Here is a 23504-nt window from a genome sequence, read left to right on the forward strand (position 1 = left end):
AAGCTTTTAAGATCCCAGTCGCTATTCGCCAATGTAGGAGGTGGAACAATGTTTTGTGTAGTATGTTATGCCAATTGAGCTTGATGTCCCTTGTGACTATGGTCCCAAGCCCAAAGGTTCAGATTTTGTTAAAGATTTTTGCATCTGTTTTCATGAAGGATATTGGTCTGTAGTTTTCCTTTTTAGTGATGTCTTTGCCTAGTTTTGGTGAAACCTTCATCACTTTTGGTAATGACTGAAGGGTGGTGTTTGTGCCTGTCATCTTCTCAGGACATGGTTATTGGACGGATGAGGTCACATTTATTTTACTTACTAAGGAAATTAAAGAGAGAATAAGGGCCAAATTCAGGAGATCATACTGGATTGAACCACAGGTTCCCCACTTCTTGTTCCAACATGGGGCAAGTTATTTAACATTTAGCATGTCTGTGTTTCCTCAGCTGTAAAGTAAGAACAGTAATAATACATGTGAGCACTGGTGGCTTAGTGCCTAAGCCATGTGGATGTGGGTTTGAACCACCACACACTACTCAAAAGGAAGATGGGGCAATCTGCTTCCATAGTGATACTGCCTTGGAAACCCAAGGGAGGGGTCGCTATGAGTTTGATTTGACTCCATGGCACCCTACTTCATATGTTTATCTTGAAGATTAAATGAGATAACTGTATACTAAGTGTTCAACATAGTATCTGCCCAAGAAACATTTAATAAACCCTGCCATTTTTATTAGCAGTATTATTCACTACTTCTTTACTTTGCTGGTTTGTGTTCTGTGTGAACATCCACTGTATAAATAGAATAAGCTACATTAGGAATCTCTAGTTACAGTTGATAGCACTCACAGACAAGATTGATACAATCACTTTAGTCCAAAATGTAGCTTGAGTAGTACCCTCAGAGTAATATACTTTTTCTACAGAAGAACATTTCTATTAACATTTTATTTAAAAAAGTAATAAAAAGAAACATGTTGTTCTGTAAGTTGTCATAACCCTGCCTGATTTCCTTTGGATGCTAGACATGATCTGTGGCTGTGAAGGTTTATGACTTTCTTTAACTTAAGCTTCTTTTTATTTCAGGGTCTTTACATATCCTTGTGTATCAGCATTTCTTGATAAATATGAAGTAAGTTTTGATAAATATGAAGTAACTTTTCAATGTATACTTTTCTTTAAAAGAAAGTTGAGTGATTTTGATTGTAAGGGTCTAGTAAACTAAGGGCTATATGTTGATATGTTGTTGTTGTTGTTATGTGCCTTTGAGTCAGACCCGAGTCATAGCAACCCCTCCTTGGGTTTGTGAGGCAGTATCACTATGGAAGTAGATTGCCCCATCTTCCTTCTGAGAAGTGGCTGGTGGCTTTGAACTACTAGCCTTCTGGTTAGCAGTCAAGTCCCTAGGCACTGCGCTACCAGAGCTCCTATATGTTGATAAGACATTAAAAGTAGTCACCAGGAGATTAGAGACACAGCTGGTATAGTCCTGTCTCAGGGACACTAAGAGATGTTACATGAAGCAGAGTGCAGCACAGGCTGATTTTACAATGGAAAGTGTTTACTTTCCCAGATGTCCTTCTGTCTCATTAATCAAGCCTTTGTGGAGTTATCATGCCTGAACATAAGCAAACTGGTGGTCAGCCCCTGTGATCACCTGGAATAGTTGTAATTTTTTGGGCTAGCTAATTGCTCTGTAAATTCCTAACCCAGCATTTCCTTTGATTGTTTCCAAACTGATATAAATGTTATACTTGGCCACTCTTCATCTTCCCTCACCTTCCAGTTATTAAGTAGACAAAACAATACAGCCATGAATATAGCATGTTCATATTGTCTGTCATCATTTTGAAAGTGTACTATATGACTAGTTTTGTACGTTTATTTTACTAGTTGCAAATACCATCTGATGAGAAGCTTGAGGAATTTTGGATTGATTTCAACCTGGGCAGCCAGACTCTGTCCTTCTACGTTGCTGCAAATAACAAGGTAAGCTTCTTCCTCCCTCCACGGTGTTGGCACGTACATGGAGGTACACGCCATTTTCAGTTCACTTTCAGACTGTACATTTCTCTGTGTATTTATTTTTTATACCTGCTATTTTAATAGATTTCAATGTTAACTAGTAGTTTTGATTAACATGGTAAGCTCCTTAAAAATGTGAATAATGTTCTAATGTTTAATTATAACAGAAAAATTAATACTAAATTAATAATAAATTTTAATACTAATCTTTTTAACATTTAAGCTTTCAGAAATGAATTACTTCTTAAAAACAAATGCAGGTTTACATTAAAAAAGACACTCTGTATAGAGACACTCAATTAAAAATAACATAACACATAATTACTAGTGGTTTTAACTTGTTCATTCATAAAATCACAAGTAGCAAGGGCTTGGTTCTTCCAGGAATGTTTGGAAGTGAACTTTCCTTCCTTGCTATCTCATGCTATATTATAGGTCACGCTTAAGCCTCCCTGTTTTCTCCTGACCACTTTGAACCTGAGGAAAGTCCTGGGGGCATTTTGTCTCCTGATAGCAACCCCTGGTACAATGGCTTCTTCCAGCACAGGGGCGGGCAGTTTGCCCAAGTCTGAGAAAGAGTTGATCACTTTTGCTGATCTGATGGTGGCTGGTTAAGGAGCCTTTGGACTCTTTAGTCCCTCTCCGGAATCCTGCTGTTAGTTTCAGGGAAGCTCTTTATTGATGAATGCTAGCCAGATGCCTCTCAAAGTTCCCAAATATCTTTTTCCTTCTCATTTTAGAGTAACTTTTAAAAATGCCTAGGGGCTCTGGTGGAGCAATGGTTAAAGCCTTTGGCTGCTAATTTAAAGGTTGGTGGTGCAGACCCACTAGAAGGTCTGTGGAAAATGAGACAGTCAGCTTCTGCCACAAAGATGACAGCCTTGGAAACCCTGTAGGGTAGTGCTGCTCTGTTCTGTAGGGTCACAGTGAATCAGAATGGACTGGATTGCAGTGTTTTTTTTTTTTTTTTTTTGGTGGTTTCTTAGAATGGTTGGTTAAAATCTAGTTCCAATGACACATACTACTTCTCGGGGTTAATGACAGTTTTCATTAGTGTATGTACTCCTGCAGGAGCTCTGGTAGCATAGTGCCTAAGGCACTTGACTGCTCACCAGAAGGCTGGCAGTTCAAACCCACCAGCCACTCCTCGGAAGGAAGGTTGGCAATCCTACTTGCGTAGTGATACTGCCTCAGAAACCCAAGGAGGGGTCGCTATGAGTCAGGGCTGACTCGACGGCAAACAACAACAACAACATGTACACCTGCAGGGTTTGTAGGAGTATTTTTAGCTGGGGTTTCTTTTGGGAGCTACATTTGTATTTGGGGGGAAGAGGATAGACAGGATTGATGTGGTCCTTGCCTTCACCCAGCTTGGAATGCATGATTCAGACAAGAAAATAAGCATTCGAGCTAGTGTCATCTGTGATAAGGAACATATAAAATGCAGTTGTTGTTGTTGTTGTTGTTGTTTGCCGTCGAGTCATAAAATGCAATTAGAAGTATTAAATGACCAATGCATCTTGGGCACTGATCTAGATCCCAGGTGCCTCTTCTTTCCAAGAATATGTCCTTTGTCCTGTGGACTCACAGGAACTCTGGTGAGTGTAGTCGTTAAGGTATTTGGCTGCTAATCACAGCATCGGTTGTTCAAACCCATCAGCTGCTCCACAGAGAGGTTAGGCAGTCTGCTTCTGGAAAGAGGTGAAGTCTTAGAAACCCAGTGGGGGTTTCCATGATTCAGTCACCTCAGTGGCAGTAAGTTTGGTGGTTTTGGTTTGAGTGTGCTCTGTCTGTGTCCCTCCTGCTCTCCCTAGAAGCCATTCTCTACGTAAGTGGTCACCATGAGTTGACTCTGATTCATGGTGTTCTGCTGTGGGTCAGAGCAGAGCTGGGCTCCGTAGGCTTTTCAGGGGCTGGTTGTTCTGAAGCAGATCACCAGGACTTTCTTCCAAGGTGCTCCTGGGTGGACTCAAACCTCTAGCCTTTTGGAGTGCCTGCTTAAAACCCTTCTTTTGTCTCTTTACCATAGCATAAACCAAAACCAAACCCACTGCTGTCAAGTTGATTTCTGACTCATAGAGACGCAGTAGAGCAGAGTAGAACTGCTCCATGGGGTTTCCAAGGCTGGCATCTTTACAGAAGCAGCCTGCCACATCTTTACTCTGCAGAGCAGCTGTTGGGTTCAAACCACTGACCTGACACCTAGGACCTAACCACCGAGTCACCAGGGCTCTTGAATACGCCATATGAGGCTCTCTCTGGACATGCTGGCCCCTAGCTATTACTCTGACATCTTGCATCATTCCCATGGCTCCCTGCTAGCCATGTTCAGTTCTCTTCCTGTACCTCTAATCCATCTCAGGTTTTCCATTTTGCTGGTTCTACTGCGTGGAACACATCTTCCAAATCTTTGCATCTTAGTTCCTTCCCCTTTAATTCTCAGCGCAAATGTCACCTGCTTTTAGAGACGCTCTCTTGTCACTCAATCTAAAGTACCCTCCTAGCCACATTGTATTACACAGTCCTTTTTTATTGCCTTTATAGTAATTTTTATTATTCAAAGCATGTTTATTTGTTGTCATTTTCTCCGCCCACCCCCCACTCCCCAAGAATGTTATATCAATGACTTATCTGGTAATAGCTTTTAAGAACTGGTAATTCTTGCAAGAATGAAAGAATGACATATTCAAAGAACTGAAAAATCCATTGTATCTTTACATAGTGTGGGTACAAAGAGCTCAGAGGTTGTTGGTAGGAAACAAGGCAGTATGGACCAGAGGCAGGACTTGAAGTTGGGGCTTATGTCAATCCAGCAGGTATTTATTATTAACTTTCTCTGTGCCAGGTGTTACTCTAGGTGCTGGAGGTGCAGTGATCACATACACATACAAGATTCTCGTGAGCGTCATGGGGAGAGTAGATTGAAAGGAACGAGACCATAAGGAGTTAAGAGGCCTTTATAAATATACCCATGACCATATGTAGGTTTGTAGGTACACAAATTTATGTGCTATAAGAATGTCCCTATATATAATGGAGCCAACGAAGGACAAAGTTATGATAACTTCTTAGTCACAACCAAACACTTTGGAGGGCATTGAGTCACTGGGCCCACAGGCTCAGGACCATGGTCATTGGACACGTCAAGCTCAACTGGCATGACATGGATGCTGGTGGGGGGAGGCTTTTGTAATAATCCAGGTGAGAAATCATGATGGCATAGTTTCTGGAAGTGATTGTGGAGATAGGTGAACATGAATGAAGTTCAGACAAACAAGAGAAAGTGATAGGTTTTAGCAAAAAAGAGGAAGGATTCATAATTTGAGTAGCTAGGTGGATGGAGATGTTGGTTACAGAAGGGTAAATTTAGTAAAGGAAAGATTATGAGTTCAGCTTTGAATGTATGGATTAGAGATGCCTGTGGGACATTCAGCTGAAGGTATGTGGTAGGCAGTTGGATAAGTTGTTCTGAGGTTCTGGTGAGAGAACTGAGCCACATGGATGTTTTATCATCTGTATGATGTTGTTGTTACATGCCATCGAGTCTGTATAGAGATAAGTAAAACCATGGGATTTAATGAATCTGCAGAGAGTAGATGGAAAAGATGAAGAAAAGATGGAAAAGACACTTGAAGAATCAGCCCCCTCAAAAAGGGGGGGGGACCAGGTTTGCTGGCCCAATAGAGCCTGGTGGAACCACTGAGACTATGGCCCCTAGCTGCCCTTCAGGTCTGGAATTGAATCCATACCTGTGGTTTCCAGCCAAACAAAAGACAGACATATGATTTGAACGTTTACCTGAGGTAGATACACTCTTTGGAGAGAACAATCATGGGAGAAAGAAAGGCTGCTTATGCACCGGGAGACAGCTAGGGGGCAGGAGTTCATGGAGGGATGGATACTGGGAAGAGGTAACTATGGGGAGGAAGTAGGAGGGGGGGAGCTGTTGCATTGTGGGAAATTGCTCAATGTCACGAGACAAAGTGTATGTGAACTGCTGTGTGGAAAGTGAAGTTGCTCTGTAAATCTTCACCCAAATCACAATAAAAAAAAAAAAAAAAATCAACCCAAAGGAAACAAATCGAAAGTGTATTATTTTTATAAGAGGAAGTAGTCAGTGCTGTCAATACGCTTGGGGTTATATAAAATAAAAACTGCTGGCCTGTGAAAGTTGAAGCATTCCTGGAAGGTTGAATTCTTGTTGAGGAAATAAAGACATCATGTTAAGGGGAAGAACACTTTAGTAGTTAGAGGAGGGTTCTTTGTTAGGTACTTTCTGTTGTAAAGCTAAGAGCATTTTAAAATTGGTAGTGAGGTGCCATGAGAGAGAGAGAGTGTGTGGAAACAAAATGAAGGCCAAGAAGAAAAGAGTGCGTTGGAAGAGGGGGTGTGGGGGCAGCTGAAACAAGGTGGCTGCCGTGTACTAGTCACTGTTGAAGCTGCATGCGGGCACATTCTGGGTTCATTGCACCGTGATTTCCATTTTTAAAAAATGTGGTTGAGAATTTCCATAATACAATTTTTTTTTTTTTTTTGGAAAAGGCAGTGAGTCAAGCATTAGAATCTTCAGTATATGAGAAAGAGTCACTTTGAAGTTGATAGAGGACAACAACCAGTGGTTATAGAATATGCCAGATGCCATGGGCCTGAAAGGAGCAAGTTTCTTAGACACAAATAAAGATAGGAGAGTGCTGAAAGCTTTGGGGGAGAGAAGAGAATACAAAACGTGGCCTCTTGATCCTGAGGTTTTGAGGTTTGGGGGAATCTGCACCGAAAGGGTTGGGAAGGTGCCCTAGGGGTTTAAACTAGTAACAATGGAGGGAGTTGGTGAGGAGAGGGAGGGTGTGGTAGTTAAGGTTGTGTGTCAGCTTGGCTTGGCCATGATTCTGAGTGGCTTGGCAGCTGAATGCACTTACCTCTCCACGATGAAATTGTAATCACCTCCACGGTGAATTTGCTATGAAACGGTAATCACTGGAAAGAACTGCCTTTGGAGTATGGCCTGCTTCCAGTATATATGGAAGAACCTGGGAGAGGTCTCTAGCTTTTGGCAAGTTTAGATCCTGCCTTTGGCTGAGTCTTCATCCAGTGGCCTGCTGTGTTACCTGCTGAACTTGGAATTGTGCCATTTTACCTGCCAACTTGGGGTTAGTCAGTGTTAGCAGCCAGAAGCTGCCTGAGTTAGGAGACATATCCCGCTCCAGTGGGTGTGGAAGAAGAGCCAGAGCTGAAGCCCAAGGGTGAGGGGCCTTCACCCAGCCCCTAGAGCTGGCACTCTGAATTTGGACTTCCAGCCTCCTAAACTGTAAGAGAATCAATTCCTGTTTGTTGAATCCACCCATTTGTGGTATTTCTGTTATAGCAGCACTAGAGAACCAGTACAGAGGGTTCTGAGGATTTCTACAGAGTAAGCAAAAAAAAAAAACCTGTTGCTGTCGAGTTGATTGAGTCATACAGAGTAGAACTATCCTTTGTGAGTTCCATGGCTGTAAATCTGTACAGAACCCATCTGACTCATCTTTCTCCACGGAGTAGCTGATGTGGGTTCCAACTGTAGACCTTTTGGGTAGCAGCCCACTGCCCTAACCACTACTACACCACCAGAGCCCCTTCTCTAGGGAGTAAGTTGTCCTTAAAGAACAGAGGGTTGAATCTGTTTTGCTCACAAGTTTATTGGGAAGTATTCAGGTCCCATCTTTTAGGAATGCTGTCTAATTTTTACTAATACTTTTTATGAATTCATTATAATTTTATTGTTATAGAAATTTTCAATGGAAGTACTTAGAAGAGAAAAACATTTTAGGTTATTTTTCATGTGCATCCAATGATTGAATCTAAGGACAATCAGTTAACAAGTATTGTTGTTACAGGCCTTAGGAATTTTACTGGGAATTGAGGAATGAATATCACTTCACAAAACATTTCAAAGGAAGAAATGACGGGGTTGTAATTTTTTTAAAAGGGTATCCTCTAGTAAAAATCAGCGCATGGGCATTCTTGTTCTGGTTAAGAAAAGAAAATTCTAAAATAGATCCACATCATCATTTCCTGTAAAAGGTAATGGTAGATTAAATGTGATACAGACAGTATGTCATGTCACCAGTTGATGTGCTGACTTTCATAATGAGGAACATAATACATCCACTGGTATTAATAATACTTAAGAAAAATAACCTTTGTAATCTGTATAACCTAAAGCCTGGTGTTTAATGAAACTTTATGTCAGAAATGTATCATTATCTGTTTATCTACATATTTATTGTCAAACCTGTTTTTAAATTTAAGGATCGTCAGTGGGAAATAGTTACTGTGCCTGAAGAAACAGTGCAGTTATACAGCATCGAAGGTACCAGACTTTTTTCTGTGATTCACGTTTAGTAGAAGTTGTGTGGTCTCAAGGAAGACCAAATCGAGGGATGGAAACAAAGTCACCATTTTTCTTTGTTCACACTCCTAACTGTGCTAGTTTGATATGAAGCCCCTGACCCCAGTGTTCACCTCCCTCCTGTACCTAATTCTACAAGCTGTCACTCATCTGTTTTCCCTCACTGTGGGCAAGTTTGCATTTTCTGAGATTATATAAATGGAGTCATACAGTAGAGAGCAGCTTGTATCTGGCTACCGTCTTTCAGTATATGTATGTGTGTAAGTGTGTATATGTGTGTGCTTGTGTATATTAGATTCAGCATGTTGTATATATCAATAGCTTATTCCTGTTTATTCCTTTTATTGCTTAGTGGAATTCCATTGTGTGGATATACTTCAATTTGTCCATTCACCTATTGATAATATTTAGAATATTGCCAGGTGGTTTTGTTTGTTTGTTTGTATTAAAAAAAAAAAAGCTGCTGTGAGTATCTGTGTGGATGTATGTTTTTATTTCACTTAGGTAAATAAAAATGCAATGGATGTGGTATCATATCATGGGTGTATATTTCACTTTTAAGAAACTGTTAAACTGTTGTCTGAAGTGGTTGTACCATGTTACATTCTTACCACCAGTGTACAGTCCCATGTCTTGACATTTCAGATGGTTAGCTGTGCCTTATTGCACTGGCTAGAGTCTTCAGTACAATGTTGAATACAAGTGATGAGAATGAATATTTTTTCCTGGCTCCCAGTGTTTGAGAGAAAGCATTCATGTTGTCATCATGAAGTGTGATGGTGGCTGTTTGTTATATATGCCGTCTAACCAGGACAAAGAGACTCCCTTCCATTACTGTTTTGCTGATTGCTTTGATCATAAATAGATACTGGATTTGGGAAAAGGCTTTTCTTACATTTATTGACATGACTAATTTTTTTTAATTCCTTAATATAATAAAGTATAATGATTTTTAACATTAATTCAACTCTGCCTTCTTGCAGTAAACCTCACACGGTTATGATACCGTATCCTTCCACATATTGTGGGATTTATTTGCAAAAATTTTGTAAATTTTTAAAATTGTAATTTTCTTTTAGTGTTTTCAAGTTAATATATGTTTTTTGTAGTTGTCATTCTGTGTACTTTTCCTGTAATGCTCTTTTGTTTCAGAATCAGGGCAACATCAGCCTCTTTGAGTGGGTTGGGATGTATTCCATGGTCTTCCGTTTTCTGGAAGACTTTATGTAGTGTTGCCATTAATTCCTCCTTAAATGCTTGCTGATATTCACCCATGAAGCTCTCTGGGCTTGCAGTTTTCCTTGTTGAGTCTTTTAACTGAGACTTCCATTTATTTAGTAGACACAAAGAGTTTTAGAATATCTTTCTTCTTGAGTGAGCTTGGTAATTTGTGCCTTTCAAGGCATCTTCCCATTTCACCTGGGTAGGTTTGCTGAATTTATTGAGATAAATGGTTTCTAATAGTCTGTTATTTTTTTTTTACTGTCTATTTCTGTATGATCCCTGGGGTTGAGTGGTTAAGTGCTCTGCTGAGCATTATGTGAATCTAAGTGGGAGTTGAGCTGGGTTTCAAGTTGTTGCCATTATGGGCACCAGGCCTCAGATTCCTCCAGTGACCATATTAGTCTCCCTGTTGGCTTTGGCCCCTCCCTTCAGGCTGCTCCTCAGTCTCTCCAGCTCCCCGTGCTGCGGTGTGCTGTTGTTGTCAATGGGGGCAAGACCCTCTGCAGTCTTCTGTTTAAACATAAGTCTTTGGATGGCACAGTGCACTGTGCCTCAGATGTGTGGCCCTCACATTGTTTTTGTCACCTCTCCATGGACAGAGCTTTCCCTGCCTGCTCCCTAAACCCTCCAGTGTTCCCAGACTATGGCCTGGAGTCCCTCACTCTGCAGATGAAGGCCTTTTTTCTTCTCCTTTAGTGATAGTATTGCTGGGACTGGGCAGAGCTCCCTTCTCCAGGCTGTGCTGGAGTTTCTCCAGTCCCCTCTGGAGGTGTCTTTCCCTGCAGATTCAGCATTTTGTTCTGTAAGGGATTTGACAGTGGCTCCTCTCTCTCTTCCCCAGCTGGCCAGCTTCCTGTACAGAACTTCCTTCAGTTTTCCCAAACTCCCTGTGAGAGCCTGGTGTTTTTCTGCAGCAAAAGGCTGATGAAGTTCTATATATCTCAATTGTAAAATATATATTCTATATATATTACAATTACAAATAAATTGTTCACTCATTCTTCCTTTTTTGGCAGGGGGAGGGGAAAGGGTCTGTTTGAAGATATCAGATATTGAGAAAAATTCATTAAAATCTCCAGGTAGCATAGTAAGGAGCTCTGGTGGCATAGTAGGTAAGGCATTTGGCTGCTAACTAGGTGGCTGATTCAAAACCCACCAGCTGCTCTGTGAGAGGAAGATAAGGCAATGTACTTCCATAAAGATTTATAGCCTTGGAAACACAGTGGGGGTCACTATGAGTTGGAATTGACTCAGTGTCAATGGGTTGCATTTCGTCAGTATGATAGTAGATCAGTTTTTCTCCTTTGAGTCTTGTCAGTGGTTGCTCTTCCCCCCACCCCACCCCCGGACAAAGCATGTGAGCTTTGACATGCGTATGAGACTATTGAAAATACCGTGGCATGGGTTAGGCGTACCTTAGTCTTCAAAGTGACATCTTTGCTCTTTAAAGAGGTCTTTTCCAGAAGATTTGCCCAGTGCAGTACATCTGATTTCTTGACTGCTGCTTCATGGGTGTTGATTTTGGATCCAAAGTAAAATCTTTGAGTCTTTATTATTTGGTGCAAAATAATTTACAATAATTTATGATAGTGATACATTGATTGACTTGCATTATTGAACATCCCTTCTTCTGGTCACACTTCTAGTCATGCTTCTTGGCTTCAAGTCTAGGTCATCTGATACTAGTTTAGTTAAACTGTTTTTCATTAATTAAGGTTTATATGATATGATTTATCTATCTTTTAATTTCAGTATATTTGTGTCCTGAAGTGTCTCTTGTAAAATTCAGAGGTTGTTTCGTATTATTTTAAATCCATTCTGACAATACTAGTCTTTTAACTGGAGCATTTAATCCATTTAGTAGCTATAGTAGTTAAGTTTGTGTGTCAACTTGACTGGGCCTGGTTGAGTGGCTGGGCAGCTGGACATAGTTTTCCCCATGATGAGACTGGTAATCAACTCCATGGTAGAATCTCCTGTGAGCAGCTGAGTAGCTAGGGGATATGGTCTGCTTCCTGTATATAAGGAGAAGTCTTGGGGAATGGTCTCTAGCTTATGGCATGCTTGAACCCTGCATGTATCCATGTCATCATTTAGCAATCTGCTATGCTCTGCCAACCTTGGGACTTTCAATGGACTTAAATTAATGGCCTGCTGTGTGGCTTGGTAACATTGGGACTGTGCCTTTTTACTTGTCAGCCTTGGGCTTGTCAATCTCAGCAGCCAGTAGCTGTCTGAGTGAAGAAAATCCTCTAGCTCCAGTGGGCCAGGAGCAGGGAGCAGAGCTGAACCTCAAGGTTGAGGGGCTTTCACCCAGACCCTAGTGACTGGCATTTTGAACTTGGACTTAAAGCCTCTAAATTATAAGAATAAACTCCTGTTTGTTCAAGCCATCCCATTTGTGGTATATTCTTGTCAGAGTGTCACTAGGTAATCAAAACAGTAGCCTTATTGGTGGTTGTTATTCTTAGGTGCCATCGAGTCAGATCGGTCTCATAGTGACCCTGTGTACAACAGAACAGAACACTGCCTGGTCCTGCACTATCCTCATAATCTTCGCTATACTTGAGCCCATTGCTGCCAGTCCATCTCATTGAGGGCCTTCACCTTTTCACTGATCCTCTACTTTACCAAACATGATATCCTCCTCCAGGGACTGGTTCCTTCTGACAACCTGACCAAGGTCAGTGAGAGGAAGTCTGGTCATTCTCACTTTTAAGGAGAATCCTGGCTGTACTTCCTTCAAGAGAAATTTGTTCATTCTTCTGACAGTCCATGCTGTTTTCAGTATTCTTCGCCAGTACCACCATTCAAAGGCATCAGTTCTTCTTTGGTCTTCCTTATTCATTGTCCAGCTTTGACATGCAAATAGAGACTCTTGAAAATACCATGGCATGGGTTAGATGCACCTTAGTCTTCAAAATGACATCTCTGCTCTTCTAAAGAGATCTTTTCCAGCAGATTTGCCCAGTGTAGTACAACATCTGATTTCTTGACTGCCTCTTCATGGATGTTGATTGTGGATCCAAAGTAAAATCTTTGACAACTTCAATCTTTACTCCATTTATTGTGATGGTACTTATTGGTCCACTTGTGAGGATTTTTGCTTTCTTTGTTGTTAGATGCTGTTGAGTCGTCTCTGTCTCACAACGACCCTGTGTGCAGCGGAACGAAACCCTGCCTGGTCCTGTGCCAGCTCCACGATCCCTGCTATACTATACTTAGCCATCGTTGTAGCTGTTGTATATCAGTCCATCTCATTGAGGGCCTTTCCCTCTTTCGTTGACCTTCCATTTTACCAAGCATGATACCCTTCTCCAGGGAATGGTCCCTTCTGACAACATGACCAAAGTAGGTGAGGTGAAGTCTGGCCTTTCTCATTTCCAAGGAGCATTCTGGCTGCACTTCTTACAGGACAGACTTGTTATTTCTTTTAGCAGTCCGCAGTACTTGCATCATTCTTCACCAGCACCACAACTCAAAAGCAACGACTTTTCTTCGGTCTTCCTTATTCATTGTTCAACTGTCACATGCATATGAGACAATTGAAAATATCATGGCTTGTGTTAGATGTACCCTACTTCTCAAGGAGACATCTTTGCACTTCAGCACTTGAAAGAGGTCTTTTGGAGCTGATTTGCCCAGTGCAAATAAATCATCTGATGTCTTGACTGTTGCTTCAATTGGTGTTGATTGTAGAACCAAGTAATACAAAGTCTTTGACAACTTCAGTCATTTCTCCATTTATCATGATGCTGCTTATAGGTCCAGTTGTGAGGATTTTTGTTTTCTTTACATTGAGGTATAATCCGTACTGAAGACTGTAGTCTTTGATCTTCATCAGTAAGTGCTTCAAGTCTTCTTCACTCTCAGCAAGAAAGGTTCTGTCATCTGCATATCACAGGTTGTTGATGAGTTGTCCTCCAGTCCTGATGCCTGTTTTTTATATAGTTTAGCTTCTCAGATTGCTTGCTAAGCATACAGATTGAATAAGTATGGTGAAAGGATACAACCTTGATGCACTCCCTTCCTGATTTTAAACTTGCAGTATCCCCTTGTTCTGTTTGCATGACAGCCTCTTGGTCCATGTACAGTTTCCTCATAAGGACAATTAACTGGTTTGGAATTCCCATTCTTTGCAATGTTATTCATAATTTGTTATGATCCACACATTATATGCCTTTGCATAGTCAAGAAACACAAGTAAACATGTTTCTCATGTTTTTTGCTTTCAGCCAAGATCAATCTGACATTAGCAGTGATACCTGATGTTCCACACCTTCTTATGATTCAGGCTTGAATTTCTTGCAGTTCTCAGTCAATATACTGCTATAGCCATTTTTTAATTATGTCCCACAAAATTTTACCTGTGTGTGATAGTAATAGGAGCTCTGGTAGCATAGTGCCTAAGTTATTTGACTGCTAACCAGAAGGCTGGTGGTTCAAACCCACCAGCCATTCCTTGGAAGGAAGGTTGGGAAATCTACTTCCATAGTGATACTTCCTTGGAAACCCAAGGAGAGGTCTCTATGAGTCAGGTCTGACTCGATGGCATATAACAACAACAGCAATAGTAATGGTATCATTCGATAATATCTGTATTCTCTTGGATCACCTTTCTTTGGAAGGGGCACAGATATGCATCTCTTCCATTTGGTTGGCCAGGTTAGCTGTCTTCCAAATTTTTTGCATAAATGAGTGAATGTCTCCAGCACTGTATCCGTTTATTGAAACATCTCAGTGGGTATTGTGTCAATTCCTGGAGCTTTGTTTTTTACCAGTTCCTTCAGTGCAGCTTGGAATTCTTCCTTCAGTACGTTTGTTTCTTGGTCATATGGTACCTGCTGAAATGGTTTAACATCAACCTTTTTTTTTTTTTGTACAGTGTCCTTATGTATTCCTTCCACAATCTTCTTTTTAAAAAAATTTTTGCTTTATAGTGTTACCTCTCCTCTTCTCCCACCCCTGTTAACCAACAAAGAAAGTTTCCTTCCATATATAAACCATTCCTTGACATTTTACAACAACGAACTAATACAATATTTGTCTTTCTGTGATCGGCTTATTAAGTCACTTATCATAATGTCTTCCAAGTTCATCCAGGTTACGTGAGGTTTTGCAGAGTCTGTATTATTCTTTAGGGTTGCATAGTATTCTGTTGTGTGTATGTGCTTATCCATTCTGCTGTTGGGCACCTAGGTTGTTTCCATCTTTTTGCTATTGTAAATAGTCCTGCAATGAACATATGTATGCATATATCTGTTCTTGTCCTGGCTCTCACTTCTTTAGAATGTGTACCTAGTAATGGGATTGCTGTATCAAATGCTATTTCTAATTTCAACTTTTTAAGGAATTGTCATACTGTTTTCCACAGTGATTGTATCATTTGACACTCCCACCAGCAGTGTATGAAAAGTCCCAATCTCTCCAAATCCTTGCCAGCATTTCTTATTTTCTGTCTTGTTGAACTTTGATACTAGTGCTGGGGCGAGATGGTATCTCATTGTTGTTTTGATTTGCATCTCTCTAATGGCTAAAGAAAAATGAGAAGCAAAGAAGAATCACTAGTAGTTGGAAAATTTGGCCTTTGTGACAGAAATAATGCTGGAGGTTGCATGATAAAATTTTGCAAGACCAACAACTTATTCATTGCAAATACCTTTTTTCAACAACAAAAATAGCAGCTATACACATGGAATTTGCCAGATGGAGGACACAGGAATCAGATTGACTACATATGTGTCAAGAGGAGATGGAAAAGCTCAATATCTTCAGCCAAAACAAGGCCAGGAGCTTATTGTGGAACAGACCATCAACTGCTCATATGCAAGTTCAACTTGAAGTTGAAGACAATTGAAACAAGTCCATGAGAGCCAAAATATGGCCTTGAATATATCCCTTCTGAATTTAGAGACCATCTAAAGAATAGATCTGATGCATTGAACACCCATGACCGAAACCAGAAGAATTAATGGGATGACATCAAGAGCATCATCCATGAAGAAATCAAGAGGTCATGAAAAATACAAGAAAGAAAGAAAAGACCAAAATGGATGTCAGAAGAGACTGAAGTTTCTTCTTCAGTGAAGAGTAACTAAAGCAAATGGAAGAAATGACAAGATAAAAGAGCTGAACAGAAGATTTCAAAGAGCACCTCGAGCAGACAAAGCCAATTACTATAATGAAAAGTGCAAAGACCTGGAGTTAGCAAACCAGAAAGGAAGAACATGCTCGACATTTCTCAAACTGAAAGAACTGAGGAAAAAATTCAAGCCTCGAATTGCAATATTGAAAGATTCTATGGACAAAATATTGAATGATGCAGGAACCATAAAAAGAAGATGGAAGGAATACACAGAGTCACTGTACCAAAAAGAACTGGTGGATCTTCATCCATTTCAGGAGGTGGCATATGTTTAAGAACCAATGGTATTGAAGGAAGAAGTTGAACCTGCACTGAAAGAATTGGTGAAGAACAAGGCTCCAGGATTGACGGAATACCCACTGAGATGTTTCAACAAACGGATGCCCCGCTGGAGGCACTCACTCGGTTATGCCAAGAGATTTGGAAGACAGCTACCTGGCCAACTGACTGGAAGAAATCCATATTTGTACCTATTCCAAAGGAAGGTGATCCCACAGAATGTGGAAATTATTGAACAACATCATTAATATCACATGCAAGTAAAATCTTACTGAAAATAATTCAAAAATGGTTGCAGCAGTATATTGACAGAACTTCCAGAAATGCAAGCTGGATTCAGAAGAGGACGTGGAATGAAGGATATCATTGCTGATGTCAGACGGATCTTGGCTCAAAGCAAAGAATACCAGAGAGATGTTTACTTGTGTTTTATTGACTATGCAAAAGCATTTGTGTGGATCATAATAAATTGTGGATAACATTGAGAAGAATGGGAATTCCAGAACACTTGATTGTACTCATGAAAGACCTGTACATAGACCAGGGGGGCTGTCGTTCGAACAGAAAAAGGGAACACTGCATGGTTTAAAATCAAGAAGGGAGTGAGTCAGGGTTGTATCCTTTCACCATACTTACTCAGTCTGAATGCTGAGCATATAATCCGAGAAGCTGGACTATCTGAAGAAGAACGTGGAATTAGGTTTGAAGGAAGAATTATTAACAACCTGTGATACGCTGATGACACAACTTTGCTTGCTGAAAGTGAGGATCACTTGAAGTACTTACTGATGAAGATTGAAGAATACAGTCTACAGTATGGATTATATCTCAATATAAAGAAAACAGAAATCCTCACAGCTAGTCCTATAGGCAACATTACGATAAATGGAGAAAAAGTTGAAATTGTCAAAAACTTCACATTACTAGGTTCTACAATCGACACCAATGGAAGCAGCAGTCAGGACATCAGATGGCATATAGCACTGGGCAAATCTGCTGCAAAGGTCTTCTTTCAAGTGCTGAATAGCGAAGATGTCTCCTTGAGAACTAAGGTGCTCCTGACTCAAGCCATGGTATTTTCATTCACCTCATATGCATGTGAGAGCTGGACAATGAATAAGGAAAACTGAAGAAGAATTGATGCTTTTGAGCTGTGGAGTTGGCGAAGAATACTGAAAATACTGTGGACTGCTAAAAGAACTAACAGGTCTGTCCTAGAGGAAGTGCAGCCAGAATGCTCCTTGGAGGCGAGAATTAGCCAGGCTTTGCTTCACATACTTTGGTCGTGTTGTCAGAGGGGACCATTCCCTGATGAAGGATGTCATGCTTGATAAGGTGGAGGGTCGATGAAATAGGGGAAGGCCCTCAAGGAGATGGATTGATATGGTGGCAGCGGCGATGGACTCAAGTGTAGCAAGAGTCATGGAGCTGGCTCAGGACTGGGCGGTGTTTTATTCTGCTATGCATGGGGTTGATATGAGCTGGAGACAACGACACCTAACAACAACAATGGCTTATGATCATGAACGTTTCTTCATGTGCTTTTGGCCGCCGAGTATCCTCTTTGGTGAAGTGTCTACTCATGTCATCTGCCCATTTTTTAATTGAATTGTTTGTCTTTTTTGTTGTTGAGGTGTTGGAGTTTCTATAAATTTTAGAAGTCCCTTGTGAGATATGTCGTTGCTGAATATTTTTTCCTAATCTGTAGGTTCTCTTTTGACTCTTTTGGAGAAGTCTTTTGAAGCACATAAAAATTTAATTATAGAAGGTTCCATTCATTTAGTTTATCTTCTGCTGTTTATATGTTTTGGGTTATGCTTGCCAGTCTATTTATGCCATAAATGAGGACCCCTATATTTGCTCCTATGTTTTTTTCTTGAGGAACTTTATAGTTTTAGGTTTCACATTTAAGTCTTTGATCCATCTGGAGTTAGTTTTGTTTATGGTGTGAGATATAGATCTTGTTTAATTTTTTTCTGCAAATGGATATCCAGTTTGCCAGCACCATTTGTCAGAGACCATCTCTTCCCATTTAATGGATTTCAGCTCTTTGTCAAAAATAAGCTGACCATAGGTTCATGGCTCTATTTCTGGGTTCTCAGTTCTATTCCACTGGTCTGTGTCTGTCATTGTACCAGTACCAGGCTGTTTTGACTACTGTAGCTGTATAGTACGTTTTAACATCTGGGAGTGTGAGACCTCCTACTTTGCTCTTCTTCTTCAGTAGTGCTTTATTTATCTGAGGTCTCTTTCCTTTCCATATAAAGTTAGTGATTGTTTTTTCCATATCCTTAGAGAATGTTGATGGGATCCAGATTGGGATTGCATTGGCTATATAGATTACTTTCAGTAGTATTAACATTTTCACAATGTTCAGTCTTCCTATGCACGAGCATGGTATGTTCTTCCATTTATGTAACTCTCTCGTGGTTTGTTGAAGTAGTGTTTTGTAATATTCTTTGTACAGGTCATTTGTGTTTCTGGTAATATTTATTCCCAAATATTTTATTTTTTTAAAAAAGTTTATTATGATTTGGGTGAAACTTTACAGAGGAAATTCATTGTCCATACAGCAGTTTCACATACACTTTGTCTCATGACATTGACTGCAATTTCCCACTTCCTCCCAGTAGTTACCTCCTCCCTATGTCCTTCCCTCCCATGCACTCCTGCCCCTCAAGCTGTCTCCCTGTGCATACACAGGCCTTCTGTTGTTCTTCCATGGTTGATCTCTGCAAGGAGTGTATGCATCTAATGTAAATGTTCAGCTCATTTGCCTTCTTCTGTTTGCCTGGAAGCCACAGGAATAGGTTCAGTTCCATACCTGAAGGGCAGCTAGGGATCATAGTTTCAGGGGTTCCAGCAGGGTGTATCAGACAAGCAAACCTGGTCCCTTTTTTTTTTTAATGCTTTTGAGTTTTGTTCCACATTGTCTTCCCATTCTACCTTGCATCTCCTATATAGATATCCCTCCAAGGTGTTGACAGCAGAAGCCAGGCACCATCTAGTTCTTCTAGTCTCATAATCATAAAGGCTGACAATCGCATGGCATACCAGTCCCTTGGACTAATTGTTTCCACATCTGTGTGTTTTATTTTTTTTGTAGCTACTGTAATGGTATTGATTTCCCTATTTCCTTTTCAGCAATCTCTTTGCTGGTATAGAGGAATCTAACTGAATTTTGAATGTTGATCTTGTATTCTGCTACTACGCTAAATCTCTCAATTAGTTCCAATGGTTTTTTTGCTGAGTCTCTTGGGTTTTCTATGTATGGGATCATATCATCAGCATATAGTTTTACTTTTTCCTTACAAATTTGGATGCCTTTGACTTCCCTTTCTTGCCTTATTGCCTTGGCTAGGACTTCCAGTGCAGTGTTGAGTAGAAGTGGTGATAGAGGGCACTATCTTTCATTCTCTTTTGATGCTTCCTGCAGTGTTCATTATTTTGCCCATAGAATCCTTCAGTATTACAACTGGAGGCTTTAATTTTTTCTTCAATTCGTTCAGGTTGAGAAATGCCCAGCATGTTCTTCCCTTTTGGTTTTCTAATTTCAGGTCTTTGCACATTTCATTTTTATACTTTACTTTGTCTTCTCAAGCCACCCCTTGAAATCTTTTGTTCAGCCTTTATTTCATCATTTCTTCCATTTGTTTTAGCTACTTTCTGTTCAGGGGCAAGTTTCAGAGTTTCTTCTGACATCCATTTTGGTCTTTCCTTCCTTTCCTGTCTTACTAACCTTTTGCTTTTTCATGCATGATGTTCTTGATGTCTGCCCATAACTTGTCTTGTCTTCAGTCACTGGCATTCAGTGCATTAAATTTATTCTTCAGATGTTCTCTAAATTCAGGTGGGATATACCCAAGGTTGTATTTTGGCTCTTTGAGGTGTGTTTTAATTTTCTCCAGATTCAGCCTGACTTGCTAGGAATAGTTGATGGTCTATTCCATTGTTAGCTCCTGTCCTTGTTTTGACTGATGATATTGGACTCTTCCTACCAGGGTAGTCAGTTTGATTCCTGTGTATTCCATCTTGTAAGGTCGATGTGTATAGCTGTCATTTATGATGTTGAAAAAAGTTACTTGCAATGAAAAAGTCCTTGGTCTTAACAAAGTTCTGTCATGCCATATCCAGCATCCTTTCTTTCACCAAGGCCATGTTTTCCAATTACTTATGCTGCTGTTTTGTTTCCAGCTTTCTCATTCCAGTCATCAGTAATTATCGATACATCTGGATTTCATGTTTGGTCAATTTCAGGCTGCAGAGGTTGATAAAAATCTTCAGTTTCTTCATCTTTAGCTTTAGTGGTTGGTACGTAAATTTGAATAATTGTGGTATTAACAGGTCTTCCTTATGGACTATGGAATATTATACTATTACTGACAGCATTTTACTTGAAGGTGGATCTCAAAATACTCTTTTTGCTGATGTATGTGAGACCCCATTCCTCTTCAGTTTGTCATAGTATCCCATACGATTGTCTGATCTAAAATGGCCAATACCAGTCCATTGCAGCTGACTAATGACTAGAATATTGACCTTTATGTGTTCCTTTTCATTTTTTACAATTTTCATTTTCCTAGATTCATACTTTGTGTATTCCACATTCCAATTACTAATGAATGTTTACAGCTATTTCTTTTCATTTTGAGTTGTGGCACATCAGCAGTTGGAAGTCCTGAAAGCTTTACTGCACCCAAATTATTAAGGTTGACTCTACTTTGAGGAGGAGCTCTTCCCCAGTTGTATCTGGAGTGCCTTCCAACCTGAAGGGTCATCTTCTGTCACTATATCAGATGATGTTTACTGCTATTCACAAGATTTCATTCACCAATTTTTCTTCCTCATCTGAAGAGGCTTGAAAGAATAGATTTACGAACTCTTTTCTTCTGCTCTTCCTAGTTCCTTTCTGGCCTTACTACATTCTGGTTTACTTCCCTACTGCAGTGAAATCTCACCTGTCACGATGGTCATAACTGCTTCATTGCTGTTGTTGGCCCTGCTTGCTGTGCTAAACTACAAAGGTCCAAAATTGCTAAGAAAGAAACAACGTACACCCAAGTCTTGGATAGAATGACTCCTTACTCACCTAGAGAAGAGACAGTGAGGCCAACTTCAACAGTGGACATCGGTCCACCTTGGCCAGCAGGTCACCCTGCAGCTGACATAGGGCTGGTGGTCCCCTTTCATGCTGCAGATGAGAGCCATTTCCCTTCCCACAGGGAACAGAGACAAAAAGGTCATGTGCCATGTGATGCGAATTTATAAGCAATGCAGAGAGAGTTTACTGTGTACCCAGAATAGAAATTTCCCCATTAAGGGGAAGAAACAGAGATAGAGTTCCCAGCATTTGTTATCAGGCCCAAGGTTCTGAGTAAGCAGTCCAGCTGAGAGTCACAGGGGTCACAGCAGCCAGCCCTTCCAACAGTTAAAATTGGTACAAAGACTTTAGTCCTTTTGCTGATTGTTCCCAGTGGTAGTTAAGGATGTGTGTCAACTTGGCTGGGCCATGGTTCTGAGTGGCTTGACAGCTGAATGTAGTTATTCCCCATGATGAGATTGTAATCATCTCCATGGTGGAATCTGCTGTGAGACATTAATCAGTGGAAAGGGAGCTGCCTTTGGGGTGTGGCCTGCTTCCTGTGTATAAGGAGAAGCTTTGAGAAAGGTCTCTAGCTTTAGGCACATTTGGATCCTGCATTTGGCCAAGTCTTCATCTCAGTGGCCTGCCACATGCCTGCCAAACATGAACTTGAACCAGTTGTTCCTGGACTTGAACCAGTGGTCTGCCGTGTTGCCTGCCTGTCTTGGGATTGTGCTGTTTTACTTGACAATCTGGGGTTCGTCAGCCTCAGCAGCCAGCAGCTGCATGATTCAAAAAGCCTCCAGCTCCAGTGGGCCTACCAGAGGAGGCAGAGCTGAAGCCCAAGGTGAAGGGGCCGCGTTTACCCAGCCCCTAGAGCTGGTACTTTGAACTAAGACGTCTAGCCTTCTAAACTGTAAGAGAATAAATTCTTGTTTGTTAAAGGCTTCCACTTGTGGTGTGTCTGTTGTAGCAGCACTAGAGAACCGAGACAGTCCCCTATATCTGTCTGACATTGTTGACCACACCTTCATATTTTAATCTCCCCACCCCCCAGTTTTTCAACTGAGCTTTAGATGGACTTGTGAGCAGTAAACAAAACCCCTTAGATATTTCCACACATCTCTAAAGCCTGTGTCTGAAACTGAACTCATTGTAATGACCCCAGGGCTCCTCCTTTATTTCCTGTCTTGGTGAGTGAGAAGCTGCCCAAGTCAAACCCACTGCTATTGAGTCAGTTCTGACTCATAGTGACCCTATAGGACAGGGTAGAACTGCCCCGTAGGGTTTCCAAGGCTGTGCATCTTTATGGAAACAAACTGCTTCATCTTTCTCCTACATAGTAGCTGGTGGTTTCAAACCACTGACCTTTTGGCTAGTAGCTGAATGCCTTAAGCACTGCACCACCAGAGGATCTGGGCTGAAGAAGCTCCCCCAGGTCCCCCAGCTACTGAAGCTGTTCTTGAGCTTTTTGTCAACCTTCATTAATCGTCTTCTGTGTCCATTTTTGAATCTCTTCTCTCCTTTGTTTCACGTAATCCCTTGTGGCTGTCTGACATCACTTTAGAATTGATTATTAAGATTTAGTTGCCAATATCTGACTCATCCTAATTTTACAAGGACACTTTCATAAAAGATCAAGTACTTTATGTGTGGATTAAAGGAGTTTTTTATTTTGTTTTTAACATGCCTTTGCAAAGCAGAACATATTCTTATTAATGTAAGTTAGTAAACTAGAATCCCATAGAAGTATCTAGAATGGTGTACAGTCCAGATATGTTGATGGCCATAAGTGCTTGTATTTTATAGCCAGTAATAAAACAGGAAGTTTTCTGGTTTCAGTAATACTGTTAACTAACTAAAATCAACCGTGATACAGTGTAGGCAGTCAGAGCAAATATCAGAAATTTCAACAAAGTAAGCAATAAAATAGAATAAATATTGTAAGAATTCCTACATAGATAGTAAAAATATATGTAGACAGATCTTTCAGTAAAAACAAATAGGAAGCATTCAGCAAAATAAAGAATTTGAAGGAATTCTAATACCATATATGCTCATGCGAACAATGAATGGAGATGTTGCATTGAATTTAAGTTCACAGCAGGCTACAGAAAAAAGTAAAATTTGATGTGTGGAAGGATATAACAGCAAAAATATCAATGAAGATTATAAATACTACAGTTTTCATCATCAAAATCTGAAACATCATCTTCAGAGCCACCTAAATCATCTTCTCTGAAGCCTGAAAACATGTTACTGTTGAACTTGTTACTTCACATTACTGTGGAAGTTTCATGACCGTATACGTAAAGTAAGAGAGCAATCTTCTTGTGCAAGGTTCGTAAGACTGAAACTTTTATAGCTAG

At 40.4% G+C, this 23504-nt stretch overlaps 1 protein-coding gene across 1 annotated transcript in view; it reads left to right on the plus strand.

Annotated features, from left to right (window-relative positions):
- SYCP2 (synaptonemal complex protein 2) overlaps positions 1 to 23504 on the plus strand; it is a 106262-nt gene that overhangs the window by 22463 nt on the left and 60295 nt on the right. Inside the window, exons 9-11 of the mRNA XM_042782387.1 lie at positions 1065 to 1126; positions 1888 to 1983; positions 8305 to 8365. Coding sequence (XP_042638321.1) covers positions 1065 to 1126; positions 1888 to 1983; positions 8305 to 8365 — 219 coding nt within the window. The remainder of the gene's footprint in view (positions 1 to 1064; positions 1127 to 1887; positions 1984 to 8304; positions 8366 to 23504) is intronic.

This window comes from Orycteropus afer, unplaced genomic scaffold (assembly GCF_000298275.1).
Source record: "Orycteropus afer afer isolate SDZICR_OR568_19922 unplaced genomic scaffold, OryAfe1.0 scaffold00295, whole genome shotgun sequence".
NCBI lineage: Eukaryota > Metazoa > Chordata > Mammalia > Tubulidentata > Orycteropodidae > Orycteropus > Orycteropus afer.